We start from the raw sequence: 17,309 nt of genomic DNA on the forward strand, positions 1-17,309 counted from the left end.
AGTAGCTAGGTAAGGACTACTAGCCAGTCAGAAGCAGAGTATGAGGGAGTGCCATGCTAGCATTATAACTTATGTTACAAAGTGTTGCACGTTTATCTGAAGTAAAGGCTGGAGTACAATAGAGCCGTTGGTGGACTTTGGGCTTTTTCACTTTGTAAACCTATAATGTGCACAAAAAAGATATATAACACAATAAAGAAAAGGGAAAAAGCCAAAAAGCATAATATGAGCACTTTAATAATGTAGGTGAAAATATGTATAATAAAATGAATAAGGCGAGGGAGAGGTATGAGGTATCAAGCTTATCTAACTGCCGGCAAGACAGCGAATCATTTCCCGAAAAATATCGAACTACTATATATTTCAGACTTGGAAACTTGCTTAAAATGTTGCAACAAGTGGAGCTTTATTTTGGAAATTAGGACGGAAGTGACATTCGACACACTCCGTGGCTGGTACTTTTATCATATGCGGTCTTCTCGTCACGCAGCAGCATCAGAGCGACGTCCGCACAGCAGAGACACACGGAGCTCATAAGTCATCCGTCTTTACTCGAGTTCATCCAGTCAACGGAGCAAGAAAACGTCCCTCACCCAAACAAGGACTTATTATTTGTTTATGCAAAGATATTTTGAGCCTACAAATATGCTACTGTGTTCACACTTCGGAAGAAGAAGAGGCCAGCCTTAAAATAAACTCCCCACAAGTTGAAGTCCACTCCGGAGAGGAAGATAGGTAAGTAGAACAATGTTGATTAACTATCACTTCCTTGTAATTATATATATATATATATATATATATATATATATAGATATCTTGGTAACAGCTCAGTTCTCTTCCTCTTTCTCTTTCTTTCATTTTCTCACTTCTCTATTGCTGAACGTTGCACAAAATGTTGACTGTATTTATTATTATTTTTTTTACAATATATGTCATTTTTAATTGAATGAAATATCTGCTGCATCTATTACAGCTAAAACCACATTAAACATGACAATCTGACTTTTAAAAGTAGTTAGAGCCTATAATGGACACCTGAAGCAGGCTGCACACCAGTTACTTTCTTATACCCAGGTAAACACAGGTTAAATCTTAATTTAATTTACTTCATTATAATGTTCATTTACTGGATCTCACTGTCTGTTTTGGCTTGTTTGTTCCTCAGTTGTATGCCTTTACTCCCCTTTATTTGGGGAAGTGTTTTTTAGTTAATTATTGGTGTGTAACAGGTTTAGAAGAAGTCCTAACTGAGCAAACTCATTCATAATCTCATTAGTTCTGAAAAATATGTTGTATTTTATAGGGCTGCACGATATGAGATTACTTGCAGTACATTGCCTACTCAGTTCTGCATTTCTGCTGCTTTCAGTGTTCTGCTAAAATGCAACAAATTGTTTGTTGAATTTAAAACAAACAAAGAAAATCATTTACAACATTCTTTTATTGAACAAATTGAACATTGAATTAAATGTAAAATGCACCACTAAAACAGAAAGATACATTATCAAATGCAGTTTTCTACTGATTGTCTTGCAACTAAAACAAAAAATGTCTGAGTGTCTTTTGCAATATACCACTGCTTTTCCCGATGTGTTCATTGCGCCAGTTGATATTGTGATGACGATATATTGTGCAGCCCTAGTCATTTATGTGTAAGTCAGTTGAGATCCCTGCATGTCTGTCACAGACAGGTCAGACATCAGTGTGAGAGATCAATGTGCTGTTTGGGCTCTGTGAGCCAACCTCATGTCAAGACATCCTCCTCTGCACTGCAAACATGGTCTACACCCTTCCGTCTGGAGCCGGTGTTGTAAGAAAAGTTACTGCTGCAACTATTTCAGTCATTAGCTGTTTGATTAAGAGTTAGGTAACGTGTCAGAAAATAGTTAAAAATGCCTGTTAAGCTTTCCCAAAGCCCAAACGTATACTTCTTTTGACCTTACAAAAAATTGAGAAGATTGAGAGAAGGTTGATTAGGCGATTGATAGAAAAATAATCAGCAACTATGCCAAACATTTTCTACTTCCCTGTGCCAATCTGCAGCTTTTCTTTGCCATACATTATTGTACAGTATATTTAGGTTTTGGACTTTTGGTCGGACAAAACAAGCAATATGAAGATGTCACCTCATGCCCTGAGAAATTGTAATAAGCATTTTTTCCACATTTCATAGACTAAACGATGAAACGTATAATGTATATAATAATTTGACTTTATTTCCTGCATTCTGATACATTTTCAGTCACTAAATTATGGTCAAAACGTCTCAATTTATGTCAAGGAAAACACAAAATTCTGGTGCCAGGTAATAATTTGAAGTATTAAATATAATGGAATATAATGCAGTAAGGGATCCATCTACACTTGACCCCAAAGTCCAGTTCATTTGAATAGTATGACACGGCATAAAAGTAACTTTTTCCCCAAGCAGCACATTTTGCTGCTAAGTTGAAAAATTTAGGAGTGACTCACATAAGGTAACTATCACTGTTGTAGCTAATTTGTACTATAATGCAGTTGTGTTATGAATACAAAACGTAATGTAATGTTTTCTATTTTGAAATACATTCTATTGATCAATAAATTGTCAGTGATGTTGAATATACAGTAGTAGTGTAACGGACTGCCCCTACGGTTCGGTATGCATGTGAACCGCAGATTAATTGTAAATTGAACCATCATAGTGTGAAATACAGTTTTGTATGGTGTTTGGTGTTAAAACCAACTGAACCAAAACACAGGAACTGGACTACTATTTTACGGGACTACGAGACGTTTTCACAAGTTATGAAACAGTCCCAATTTAACACTGATAGACGGCAGCACTGGCCGTCGCGCGGACAGACAGCAGTCGAGCTCCGGCGGAAGGCTGACAGCAGCAGCTTCTTTGCCAGTCTCTAGGCCAGCGTGGCCATTGGGAGAGTGTGACCACTGTCAGCATCATTTCCACGCTACCCATTCACTTCAATGGGAGCAGCCATGCAATGCATTGTGGGGTAGGGTCGTGGGTACTTTGGAGAAGTGGGGCATCGAGTTGCCTGCTCCTCTTTTGCATATAGTTGAATCCAGGCAACGTCATGCAAATTAGGAGCGACCGGCTCGACACCTCCCAAAAGCTGACGAAAACCTTTTGAACTGACCGTTGTCGATCTGAAATGAAGACAGATTCAGCAACTGCATAGCCTATTTCTCGCTTAAAATGTTTTCAGAAACACGTTTCGATGAAATGTTTTCGTAAAATAAGAGATCGTTTTCCAAATGAGCCGCCATTATGGCCGGTTTGGAAATAAGGGAGCAGAAAGACCTACGTGACGTGTTCGTCCAATCGGGGGCAGCCATGGCGGTTGTAGGAGGGTGTAGACTTTTTTCTTTGCTTGTCAGTGGTCATTTTTGAGAAACTGGCGGCAAGCCCAATAGCGTGCAATGCTGGGAAGCGGGGTGATCCCTTCCGTGAAAACAACACGTATATGGACATGTGATCCCATTAGCACTAGCTTCACAGCAGAGCATTCAGGTCCAGTCAAATCAGCGGCAGCCGCATGTGTACAGTATATAGGCTAGTGGCTGTGGATTAGAGGGAGGCTGGCTGCTGAAAATCACACGTTTTGGCGCTTGTGATTTTCCTTTGGCGCTGGCTAAAAACCATCTCTATGCAGGAAAAACTTGCAAGTATTTTGTACTGTTAAATTATGCTATTAATATTTACAGACTTTTACTTCTGTGACATTTTCAATGCAGGACTTTAACTTGAAATGCAATATTTTCTTTTATTGCAGTAAAGTTAATGTTAAAAGTAAAGGATCTTAACGTTGCTCCACTGGTGAAACATGTTTCAAAGATGGAGAACAACAGTGTGATTGTTCCAGAAAAAGGAATCAAATGAACAGTTTTAGCTGCTTCTCAACTTTGCTTCTTCTCTGATTCAGAATAACTTGTGCATCATGGCAGTCTGCTCACAGACCGTGCAGTTCACGATACAGGTGCAAAATGAGATAAACACTTCTGTATTTTAAGTAGTGAAACATGCACACTTGCATTTGGCAATGCAAATGCAACACTGCAACCAATACTTACTGCAAGTAAAAGTATGAATTGCATTTAAAAAAAATGGCATTAAGAAACTGCATGATATGAACCTTTGTGTCATCAAACATACCTTCAAAGCCTTTTATATATACTCAAAAAGACACTAATCAACTTTCTCACATCGTCAGTCTACAGAACACATTAATCGGCAATAATTTGTAACCAATTCATTGTTTATTTAATTGTTATGATTAAACAAAGATGCCGACAAATTCACTGGTTTCCGCTTCTCAAATGTGAATATTTGCTGGTTTTCTTTGTCATCTATAACAGTGTACTGAATATCTTCACAGAAATGACAAAATGTGACCTTTGAAGACAAACAATTAATTGATAAATCTAGAAAATAATTAGCTGAGTAATTGATGATGGAAGTAACTGTTTTTGACAGTTTGTCATCGAAACAAGACATTTCAGACATTTGTTTGACCAACAAAAGTATTATTAATAGAGAAAATAATTGGCACATTAATCCATATTTAAAATAATAATAATAATAATGAGCCTCGTCTACTGTATGTCAGTAATTAGCTTGTCTGTAAAGTAAGTGAACAATATTACAAATATAAGTCAAGCACAATAAGTCTTTTAAGGAGAGTCAAACACAAGAAAAACGCAATTACTGTCAATAAATCCACAATGGCGTCCTGTCCAGCTTGCTTTACTTCTCAAAGAGTTCTTGCTGTTATCATGTGGGAGGTAATTGTAACATCAATCATTGTATGTTGACTGAAGCAGGAAAGGCATGAGTTACAAATTAAAGATGAGATTTGTTTTCATGAAGTCATGCAGGAACAGCTTGCTGTGCTAAAATTGGTGCCTACTTGATGTCCCCTTTATTTATTTCTGCATTTTAACATATAGTCAGCAGTTGAGACTTGACTGAGAACTAGGCTGTTTCATGTAATAAAAGTGTGAACAAAGTACATGATTTCTCTTTGCTTTAAAACCACCTTAAACTTTTCATATCAAGATTAACGTGAAATGTGTGTTGAATAAGTGAGAATGAGGGAAATCACAACAATATGTGATTCTTTATTAGACCATGAAAGAAACAAAAAAATGACTTGATGACTCTGTTTCCAATGTTTGAACAACAACAGGTACAATTTCGAAGTTTGGTCAGTCAGAGTTTATGATCACACCTGTGTAAGACCTTTTTTTATGCAATTGAACTGTCGAAGGTCACTTTGGTCAAGTTTGTATTTGTAGTAGCTACTACCACTTGGAGTGGTAGAAGCTGCGTTTTAACCATTTACAAACCATTACTTTTAGCTACTTATTTAAACCATTTAGGCCTATCAATTACTTTATAGGTAGGATATTTCAAAACATAATAATGTATAAACTAATACAAAAGTAATGTCTCTTAATCATCACTTATGACCCAGAAATGTGTGGCAGTGTCTCTATCTGCAGAGACCCTGCCCCTGGACGTTTTGGGGCATCAGCAAAGAGCCTCGTGGCCCAACGTGGGCAGTGTTGGGCAAGTTACTTCCAAAATCTAATACATTATAGATTAGTTACTGTCATTTGAGAGTAATTTGTAATATTACAATATTACTGTCTCTGAATTGTAATGCTTTACACTACTTTTGCATTACTTTTGAGTTACTTTCACCAAAATAACAGTGGAAGTTTGACTTGGCAGGTAGCTTGTGAATTTCACCACTGGATCAATAAAGTCTCATCTTTATCCACTTTAATACATCATAGATTATTCATAATATTTTGTATAATTAATATGAATATGCAAAGTAACTAACTTAACTAGTGACGGGACAGCTTCCTTCAACGCAGCGTAATAACTCCTGAAAATAATGTCCATCTTGCAAATGTATCCGTCTCTGCAGTCATCTCAACCATCGAATACAGCAACAGGAAATAATACAGCTTTTTTTTTCCTGTGAAGAAATGTTTTGCGGTGTTGGTGAATTCTTAAAAAAACAAAACACCACTATATGTTGCGTTAAATGTGTTGTAACGGGTATAATATTACCAAAATTAGTAATTAGTAATGTGTTATATTACTGCATTACAGAAAAAAGGAATACATTACTGTAATTGCGTTACTTTTGTAACGCGTTACTCCCAACCCTGCACGTGGGTGTGTAACCCCCAGCCAATAACAGTGTGCAGGTTGTGCAGCCTATTCTCATTCCTAACCGCTGCTTTGCCCCTCAGCATTATTATTAAAGGTTTATTTAGATAGGGACAGATACAAAAAACATAGATAAGCTTCAACAGTCATCTGATGTATGTATCATAGTGTTTTTAGCCAAAGCTAATTCACGACAATTGTCCCTAGTAGGGCTTTTGGTTAAAAATAAAAAATACAGATTTACATTATTATTAAAAATACAACAAAGATGAAATAAAATGGAATGAAATGAAAAAGGAAGGAAAGTCTACAAAGAGAGCACAGTGTAAAAACTAAATATGAGAGCAAGATTGTTCCCGAATTAGCCACAATTTGGTATTTTTTTTAAAGGTGGCTAATGTTGGGATACATTTCAAGTGGTCTGGCAGAGAGTTCCATAATTTTGCCCCTTTTACTGAAAATACAGTTTGTGCAAATGATGTTCTACGGAAAGGGATGCTACAATTGCCTTTTAATGCTGCTCGGGTGGTGGTTCTGGTACCACTTTGCTGTTTTGTTATTATTTTGCAAAAGGGTGGGGGGTGGGGGGGGGGGGGGAAAGCAGCGTTATTTAGGCATTTGAAGACCAATTTAACAAAATGCAGGGAGATAAAATTAGCAAAACTTAAAATCTTATGTTTGCTTAGAATTTGGCAGTGATGGTACCTTATTCTCTTCTTGTCCAGGACTTTCAAGGCTCGGTTATAAAGACACTCTATGGTCTTAACTGATGTCTGGTGAGCTTGGGACCATGTGGTCAAGCCATTCGATATGTGTAAAAGAATCATAGAATTTAAAAAAATAAAAGCACAGTCAAGAGTCAGGCAGTTTCTTATCATCATAAAACAGCCCAAGTTGGCCTTAACGGTTTTAGCATCTCATATCGACGCACAAGTTTACCTGACAGACACACAGAAACACAGGTGATGAATCTCTGCGTTGACTCATAATCTGACAATGCTGCACCTTCCTGCGGAGGTGTGTGTGGGTGGGTGGGTGTTAATTTGTCCTGTCGAACGTAACTGCCATGAAATGATCAGAAAAGAGCGTTTTATTTCTCTGATTCACTCTCTCGGCCCTCTCTTGATTCACTCTCGAGCTCACTCGACCACTGCTGCATTCTTTCTCTGCCAGGGGAGGAGGAAGGACGGGCAAATTTGAATGCTGTGTACAAATAGTTACCGATACTCACTACATATTATGACTTTAAGAAAACTATTTTAACTGTTTATCTGTTACTTTGAGCTAACTGTGTATCCATTACTTTTAGGTAAGTGTTTCAACTGTTCATCCATTACTTTTAGCTAACCATTTATCCATTACTTTAAGCTAACTGAACTGTTTATCCATTACCTTTAGCTAAAGCAATTGCAAAAGTACCGCTTGCTTTGGAATAACTGGTTTAATTTACTGTGGTTAAAGGTTTTAACACCTCAGTAAATTTGAGGTCTGCCTACCCTCAAAAAGATTGAAGTTTATTCAGAAATTTAAGTTTATTTTAAGCGTAGATTATAAGATGATGAATTTTTTTTTATTAAGGGATATATGTTTGCCCCATAGGTAAAGGGAATACAGTGGGTATTTTAGAGCACTATATCCACTCCTAAGGTACTTGAGTTCAAAGAAGAAAGTTGTACTGTAGCTTGCAAAGCACAGCTGCATGAGTGAAGCGAAGGTAGATCCAGTTTTTAATTCACGATAACTCACCACATCCTTCACTCAGTAACCACAAACAGAGTGAACATTGTATTCAAGCCTGTGGGAAAATAACCAAAAGTAACACCTAAGATACAAAATAATGCTGTCATGGGATTCAAATCTTGGCTGTAGTTTTAATTCGACTTTTGATCCGTGTTTCAAAAGTTTAATTCTGTAAATTGAAGAATTACATTTTCACTAATGATGTGTTTAACTCTACATTCCAGTCCTGTTTGTGTATCTGTAGGTAAGCAGTTAGCAAATGAGGTAGTGGCTTTTGTGACTCTTCCTAATTTAAAATAGATAACAAATGATTTTTTCCAGTTCCTTTTCTCTCCACATGTCATGTCCATGTCCTTTATTTATATCGAGAGCTGGCAACCCAATTGCTGTGTCACATACAGTATGACCACATACTGTGTAATTATCAGGAACTGATGTTTAAAATGGAGTGGAATAACTATGGATGTAAAGAACTGGATACAGTGGTCAAAGTGGAGCCCCATTCATTCCTTTGAGAGTTGCTCAGTGGCGCTTGAAGCCAAAGAATTTCAACTTCAGGCCGTAAAATTACCCGGATGATTGGCGCCGCTTCGGCACTATGGGCCCATAGAGCAGGCGCACTATTGATCGAGCCAGCTTTAATCGTGCGCCTCTTTTGGACTTTCCAAATGTTATCGAATGTATCAAATTACTGATAGCAAAACGAGTCATTTGTTAGGGGGGTTGTGATGTTAAAAAAAATGTATCCACTGATTTACAGAAGTGTCCTCCGCCATGTAACTCTATGGTGAAAAGTATTTTTTGGCCCCAAGGCATCACGTGATGGACACAGAAGTTGTACTTGATCGCTATGTCAAACTGGCTTCAAAGCCTTACACACTTCCTGGTGGCCTGCAAATAACGGACACTGCTGCTGTTTGTGTTTAATCTTTATATTCAGTCAACATCCTGTTCTCATCATAATCCCAAAAAAACAAAAAACAGAAGTCTGATAAACTAGCCTATACATGTTTGTGAATGACTTTTGGGTGGGGATTCATTATTTAAATGAAGCGGTCGGCGAGTTGAAGCAGCTGTGCTGTGTGTGTTTGACCAATCAGCGACGGTCAAACAGAAGGCTTCTAGTTGTGGGGGAAAGTTCCTGCGTTTGAAAAGCACCTAATGGTTAATATATCACCATTTTACTGTTTATTTCTCTACGGTCTAAAGGATTAAAAGAATAGTTGGTCATTTTGGGAAATTTCTTTCTTGCAGGGAGTTAGATTTGCAGTGCCGGCTCATATCCCTCATAAACTGCAATGTGCCATTTTTGGACTTTGGTTTTTGGACAGATTAAACAAATAATATTAGTGAATAAGTGGATTTTAGAGGTGCTGCTGGTTACTGTTTCCAGTCTTTGTGCTAAGATTACCAGCTGTCTGTAGCTTCATATTTACCGTACAGACATGAGAGTGACTTATATTCTTATTCTATTCTCATCAAGAAAGTATATTTCCCCCAAAATGTCAAAGGACTTACTTTTAGTAGTTTGTCTGTGGCATATAAAACATTTAGGACTGCATCTGTATGAAAGATGCTGTATAAATAAAGTTTTTGATTTGACTAATTGCTCAAGCGAGAGAGGCTGAGAGATACAGTTCTGTTTTGTAAAGACACGACTATGACCACAAAATTTCCTTAAACTGGCTATTTCATTGATTGTTCTGAGAGTCAAAGGCGTTTATCAAAACTTTAGAAATATAATTATATCTGTTTTTATAATCATCTTGTGACTTCCGAAAAAAATCGTGTGACTCTCTTCAAATCGCAGCTATTAAGTATCACAGGGCTAGTCAGAATGCTGACATCTCAGAGATAGAGATGTCTCTCTGCTCTCTAACACGCACTCTGAGCTTTTAACACTTATATAACATTACCTCCTTACCTCCCCACTACAACAACATTACATTGATAATAACAATGACAGTACTCCCAAACTGCACCCTACGAAGACAACAGCAACAACTAAAACGTAGACCACTGTGGTTCTCAAACTTTTTGAGTCGTGACCCCCACAACAATGAGGTTGGTGTTCACGACCCCCCCAACCCCCTCGACAACGAGAAAGAGAGCTACAAACAGCTTTTTCCACACGCCTCCCCCTGCTGATTTTGAGTGAATTGTGTGTGTGAATGCTCTGATTAATACATGTAAACAAATAATGACAGTTTAGTTTAGTTTTTTAGTTTAGCAGCTAGCACTGAGCCGTGTCCAATGTGCTCCAGGTTCTGTGGATTTTTGATGCGTTTGGGACTTTTTCTTTCCCCCTGACCCGCCTTCAGACCACTTTCCGTGTTCCAGGACCTCTTGATTTACAAATGAGGCTCTGAATATAACACATGAAATGTACCAAACTCTCACAGTAATGTAAAAACCATTCCCCAGTCTAGAATATGTTATTTCATGTTTTTTTCTCCCCAACCATCTGGCGACCCATCTGGCGACCCCCAGGTTGAGAACCACTGACATAGACAATAGTACAGTACATCTTTCAGTAGGCACGAATAAACGTTAGAAAGCTGAAGCTCGATGGTGTTTTAAGCCCCCAACGTCTCCTTCCAGGCAGTGCTGTGACCGTTGACTTCAAGGCACCTAACCCTAACCTTAACCTTAACCCTAACCATAACCATAACCGTTGCCTAACCCCAGTGCCTTCCAGCAGCGCTGCCTGGAAAGAGATGTAGGTGGCTTAAAACACTGATAAACAAAGCTGAACTGAGGAGAGGTAACATGAAAAGGTGGTAACTCGCCCCCCTCTAACCCTTTTAGCATAACCTCCCCTCTTGAACACATTGTACGTTACTAATAATAAAAACAACAACAGCAATATACAAAAGAAACTAAACAAAATATAATTTAACTAAATAGATAAATAAAGACTTTCTGCTCCCCCAACACCCCAAACACTCAACAAACTGCTCTGTCTCTTTGATCATTCGTTCATCCTCCACATCCTTTCCATTACCAACATCGCCATATGTTAGAGGAATAAAGTGACTCCATACAAAAGCATTGTGTGCCTTTAACAGTAAATGTTCCAACAACATATTTGTTGCGTTCTCTCTTAACCATCCGCCTATCCTTGGTCTATTAATGTTCTTCCATTTTAAGCAATGAGACGTTTTGCCTGTAGGATATTCCTTTTGTTTCAGCTGTATATTGTACTTCAATTTGAATCATAACTTAAAAAAAAGGTGTCTTAGAGAAAACTGCAGATTTTAATATTGACGTTTAAAATTCTTCCTCCCTAGAAACACTTGTCGTGGACTCCCTGATCGACTCTTTGCTCCTTTTCTACATTTGCTGAACCGTTGGTACACTCCAGCCAGTCCCGATGGAAGCCAGAGGAAAGTATGATTTTACTGCAACAGCAGACGACGAGCTCACCTTCAGAAAGGGCGATATACTTAAGGTCAGTGGGTGATGGTTTCTTTTCTTGATATGGCTTCAAAATGTTTCATTACCCTTTTGCAATAATATCTTGTTTCTTTATTTTTTCTGATCAGATTTTAAGCCCACAAAGCGAGTGGTATAAAGCTGAGATAAACGGACAGGAAGGATTCATACCACAAAACTACGTTGAGATTCACACTCCAAGGTTAGAGACAATACAGTAAAACTCCTTTTCAAGCACAGGACGGATGCCAGTTCATATACATCGTTTGAGAAAACAAATCTACCTGTGCAAACCATTTGAAGGTCCAAATATCACAGCGAACAGTTGCTAATTTAGCAACAAAAATGCAGATTAAACACACATACATTTATACTACAGTACCATTCAAAAGTTTGGACACGCTTACTCATTCACTTGAATGGGAAAGCATGTCCAAACTTTTGACTGGCACGGTATGTATGTGCCTGTGTAAATTACGATTCAGTATCAATTAGACTAATTAGTACTTTTCTTTGATAATAAACTCCAAAGTACAGGAACAAGACTGTAATCACAAATATTCTAGGTTTGTCATTTTTGGGCTTGTGGACAAAAAAAGCTGTACTTGATCTGGAGGAATTACAGCAGACGTGACACTGGCTGTAGGTGTGTGTGTGTGTGTGTGTGTGTGTGTGTGTGTGTGTGTGTGTGTGTGTGCACGCACGTGTGTGTGTGTGCATGTGTGTTTTACATCAGATAAGCAGCAGCATTATATCATGTGTGTGTGTGTGTGTGTGTGTGTGTGTGTGTGTGTGTGTGTGTGTGTGTGTGTGTGTGTGTGTGTGTGTGTGATCAGGTGGTTTCAGGAGAATGCCAGTCGCAGCACTGCAGAGGAAGCCCTCCGGTACAAAGGTGTGGGAGACTTTATGATCCGAGGATGCCAGAGCTCCCCGGGAGACTTCTCCATCTCTGTCAAGTGAGTGAAGATCTGTGTGTTTAAAAAAAAAACTCAGAAACTTCAAGAAAAACTTGCAAGCATATTTTTGTCCCTGGTCTTTGCACTCATCAGTTCAGTTCCAGATAAAATATTTGGATTTGTTTGTAACGCTAGCTTCGACTCCAAATGTACATTTCTGTGACTGAACAAACGTCCTTGTCTTTAGCCCGGCTCCTTATCAGCCAGAAAAATTAATTAGTTCATGTTAATTTGTAACTAGTTGGTATGCTACCTGTTAGCCATGTGGTGGCATTGTGCTAATCACATGTGTTCACAGCAAGACAGTAACATGTTGAATCAGGTGCGTGCTGCCTATATAAAAAAGCTGACGTCTAAACACAAAATCAATCAGATTTATTAGCGATTAGATGATCAGCTCGCAGTCAGAAACAATCACATGTTGACAGAACGGATTTCAGAGAGATTTAGTTCTTTCAGTGACATCAGCAAAACATTCAAACGATATGTCATTTAGAGTATAATTACTAATCTGGTTGTTGCTGTGTGGGCTTTAAGACATACAAATGTGATTTGACACTTTATGGAATCCGATTTAACCGTCAGAAACAGAAAACCAATGTTTCCCCCTCGACACCCATCGATATATATAAAAAAGATGTAAACTGTGACTCATCATCTCGCCCTCTGTGCTTCTCTGATGTGCTGCAAACTCTGCAAGACTTCACATATTTACAATCAGGAGACAGCTGCAGGAGCAGGGCTAGAGTAAACAAGACGGAGGCCGAGTTCCAGTTAGTTTACCTCATAGTGTTTACATTCAGTCATACCACCAGTGAAAACTAGGGGTTGGAAAAAACAAACGATTCACCTATGTATCGTGACTTTTTTTTTTTTAATGATTCTTTTCCCCTGAATCAATATTTTTCATTTTTTACCAATGATTCATCTACATATTTTCCGTTTATATGGTACCGCTGACATCATATCCATTTCAGGCAAAACAGACCGAAAGCAGAAAATGCAGAAAATCCATGTTATGTACTTCTTTACAAATGAAATAAATGTCAGACTGACTGACTGACATGTGATGTGCATTCTTTTTTTTAGAAAACAATTAGTTTTTTAGAATTGTCTCATAATATATTGTCTCCGGACGTGTATTATTCAACTTTTGTTTTTGTTAAAGAAGGAAAAGAAAATCGCAGTACTCAATACGGTTGAATCGCAATAAATGAAACTCTCAATACAAATCCAATCGGCACCCACGTATCGTGAAAGAATCAAACCGGGACAAAAGCACATCGTCTCAGCCCTATATGAAAACCTTCTGCACACTTTACAGCTTATTTTAACTCTATTTTCTACTCTTCGTCGTTGTTGCTTACACTATGCGCGGAGGATATTCACTATGGCCACCAGGGACTGACTTATTCCTTTCTACAGTAGTAATCTTTGATGTCGTAGTTTTGTACCATGACCAGCAGAGGACAATCCAAAGCCGAAGAAACAGCTGATCATCTGGAATGATGGAGCCTGAGGAGCCGTCAGATGCTAATATAATATATATATAAATATATATACTCTAACAACACATGCTTTGTATTCCCTCAGACATGAGAGTGACGTTCAGCACTTCAAAGTGATGAAAGACAACAAAGGCCAGTACTTCCTGTGGTCTGAGAAGTTCACCTCCCTGAACAAGCTGGTGGAGTTCTACAAGTGCACGTCCATCTCTAAAACCAGGGAGATCTACCTCAACGATGGCAGCTCGGACGTTAAGAGCCCCTCCGCGACCCAGTCGGTAAGAGACATTTCTCTTCACGCCTTAAATAGTTCAGTTAACTTGCTTAAACTAGACTTCTTAAAGGTCCTATGGCATGAAAATTTAACTTTATGAGTTTTTTTAACATTAATATGAGTTCCCCCAGCCTGCCTATGGTCCCCAAGTGGCTAGAAATGGCGATAGATGTAAACCAAGCCCTGGGTATCCTGCTCTGCCTTTGAGGAAATGAAAGCTCAGATTAGCCAATCTGGAATCTCCTCCTTATGATGTCATAAGGGGAAAGGTTACGTCCCCTTTCTCTGCTTTGCCCGCCCAGAGAATTTGGCCCGCCCATGAGAAAGAGAGAGACATCATGGCTTGCAAACAAGCGAAGCATGGCAGTTGGTCAAGGCCACACCCCCCACCCTCCACCTTGCCCCCCCCCCCCCCTATCTCCTCCTCAATAGCATTTAAAGCTACAGACACAGAAATGGCACATCCTAAGTAAAGCTCATTGTGGGACTACTTTACGCGTGTAAAAGAAGATGCTGTAACGAGGAAATGGTGTTAAAATAATGTCACTTTGTGAGTAACCTAAATCAATTATTGTCTTTGATTAATTGTTTGTCAATCAATTAACAAATGAATCAATGAATCAACTTCTCACTTTAGCTCTAAATATTCAACATGTTTTCGTCATCGATGTCTTGCTGTTTGTAACACTAATTTGCACTCTTGTTAAATTTGTACACCAGTTTTCTCAGTTTGTGTATTTTGAGGAAGTTATAGAAATACTGTTATACAAATAGAAATGACAACTGTCTACTGTAGTTCCTAATGTCACATAGTGCTGTCATCTACTTCATGTGTTTTTCCTTCCTTTAGGTGAAGAGGGGAAGTTTGCCTGAGCAACGTAACCCAGCTGCAGCCATCGTTGCTTCACCGCGCAGAGCTTCAGACCAGCCTCACAACCAGCTGGTACTCTCTCTCTACCTCTGCTTCTCAACCTTTATTAGTCTGATGTTTCCTACTCATTGACACCCGTCATGTCCCCAATGTGTTCAGTGGAAAAGATTTTAGAACTGGATGAAATATTAACACTATGAAATTATACAAAAGCAGACATTGTCACAATATTTATATATTTATACTATGTCGATTTAAGTTTGGGTTTAAGTTCGCATTCGTAATACCACTTGGACGCTTCAACCATTTATCTATTATTTTAGCTTGTTGATTTATCCATTACTTTTATTTTATTTCAATTGTTTAGACTGCTCTGCATCCTTGCAAACTAGTTTTTCCACAATCTTACTCCCAAGCAACTGTAGAAGTAACTCCTGGTGCCCAGTGGGCTAAGTTGCACTGGAGAATCACAGTTCTCCGCCATATTATGGCTCCTATGATAATTGTCTGTTTAGTTTGCAGCTAAAGCAGAAACATAAAGTGTTTTTCCTTCTTTTCCAGGCTAAGAGATCGGGTCTGGAGGAGCGAGCTCACACCATCGGTCACACAGGAAGAAACAGCCCCGTCGCAGCTGCCTATCCCCCCCGTCGCACATCTGACACCATGCCTCTCCCCCAGGTCAGCTGTCCTCTCTCCTTAATCTGCTAAAAGTCAAACAATTGTGACGATTACAATTAGTTTCACCTCGTCAAATTCCAATGTATTCCCTCAAATGTGTAGTTTGTGCACTAAAAATATGAATTGTGTTACCTTCATTCTGTGACTCCATGTGAGCATTTATGTTTCTTGACTTTTGCAGTACTTGCTTTGCATCGTTTTTATTGTCTCTTGCTGCACCAAAATATTAATTTCCAATTCAAGGCAAATTCCTTGTATGTGAAAACCTACTTGGCAATAAACCTGATTCTAATAAGAACAACAGAATGTTTTTTATCATTATCATAAATAATGGTAAACACTTTAACAAGGCTGTTATAAAAACACTGAACTCATCTAAAACACTCCAGATTTTTGTATCTAATGTGGCACAAATCCAAGTATGATTTGTGCCATCTGTCAGGTATTGATCATTTTCTTTCTTCTGTCCCACAGAGGGCGTCCACGCTGCAGGTGAAGGCGCTGTACGACTTCACCGCAGAAGAAGACGACGAACTCGGTTTCAGCGCGGGTGACATCATCGAGGTGTTGGATCGATCTGATGCGTCCTGGTGGAAAGGGAAGCTGCGAGGGAAAAGCGGGCTGTTTCCTGCCAACTACACAATACAACTGTGAAAAAAAACACCCCAGGCGATGCACTTACTATGCCTACGCACATTCACAGACTCGAAGTGCAGGTGCATCAAAATGTGCTTTTGAACAGAAACACTGACTCATCCATTCTTTGCACCGCACATTCATCAAGCTGCCGGTGCCCAAAGGACTGTGAGTCTGTCAGTGTTTTCACATAATATTCACATATATACTGCACAAAGGAGCAGGAACTTACTATAACCTGCTTCATGTTTACCTGCTGTAGGTGGCACCCAGGAATGTTTTATAATTTGCATCATGACATGTCTGACAGCAGGTATTTATTTGCAAAGTGCTCGTTGGCCGGTCTGCTGATGAATCTAACGGTTTCTGCTTGTGTTGTAAGTGTAGTCATGTTATATACCACAAAAAGGTTTGTAGGAAATTTCCTCAAGAAGTCTAAATGCTAAACATAGACGTGTAACTCCCACGCAATAAAATCTGTTTTTCTTATCACTGATTTGATGTTTAAACTTACTCTGAATAATGACGGCCTTCTGGGGACATTTATACGAAGAAAGGCCAATTATGTATTTTATATAAGGACTTCCTAAAATCTACAGTAGATTCATACTGTTTTTATTACTTCTATGGAACCCTGAAATTGGTTTATTAATGGATTGCCCAGTTGCATAAGGGCAACCAGAGCCAGCCAAAAATAAACCCAGAAGTATGTAAAGTTAGCCTTCAAAATAAAAGTTAAAGTAGACCCTGTGTCCTAATTAATAGCCTGGGGATTCATTTATTACCTGTGCGTACACACTGATGTGTGTGTATGTAATGCGTAAGAACATTGCCACGCAAAGTGTAGAATTTACCAACTTGTATTTACACTTAGGAATGTGTGTAAATATAAGCACAGCTCTGGCCATGCTTAAGAACAGAAACTAGTACAAATATAATATTCTACAAATAAAAAGCATTAATGTGTCACAGTATGCAATACGCAATCAACATCCACATATGTCCTGTGTTTCCTTAAATTAAAAAA

General features: G+C 38.7%; 1 protein-coding gene across 1 annotated transcript; it reads left to right on the top strand.

Moving 5' to 3' along the window:
• Window positions 1-215: 215 nt before the first annotated feature.
• grap2a (GRB2 related adaptor protein 2a) lies at window positions 216-16,778 on the top strand. The gene is made up of 8 exons (XM_078269263.1): window positions 216-735; window positions 11,218-11,378; window positions 11,473-11,564; window positions 12,199-12,318; window positions 13,912-14,101; window positions 14,948-15,040; window positions 15,530-15,646; window positions 16,121-16,778. Exons 2-8 carry the CDS (start codon window positions 11,301-11,303, stop codon window positions 16,298-16,300), a joined length of 870 nt encoding a protein of 289 aa, XP_078125389.1. The 5' UTR covers window positions 216-735; window positions 11,218-11,300; the 3' UTR covers window positions 16,301-16,778.
• The last annotated feature ends 531 nt before the right edge of the window (window positions 16,779-17,309 follow it).

Source organism: Sander vitreus, chromosome 15 (genome assembly GCF_031162955.1).
Source record: "Sander vitreus isolate 19-12246 chromosome 15, sanVit1, whole genome shotgun sequence".
Taxonomy (NCBI): Eukaryota; Metazoa; Chordata; class Actinopteri; order Perciformes; family Percidae; genus Sander; species Sander vitreus.

Bases quoted from the DNA above. Each gene is read 5' to 3' on its own strand.
- grap2a (XM_078269263.1), top strand. From the start codon at position 11,301: ATGGAAGCCAGAGGAAAGTATGATTTTACTGCAACAGCAGACGACGAG. The intron at 11,565-12,198 runs GTTAGAGACAAT...GTGTGTGATCAG, and splicing joins GTTGAGATTCACACTCCAAG to GTGGTTTCAGGAGAATGCCA. The intron at 14,102-14,947 runs GTAAGAGACATT...TCCTTCCTTTAG, and splicing joins GCCCCTCCGCGACCCAGTCG to GTGAAGAGGGGAAGTTTGCC.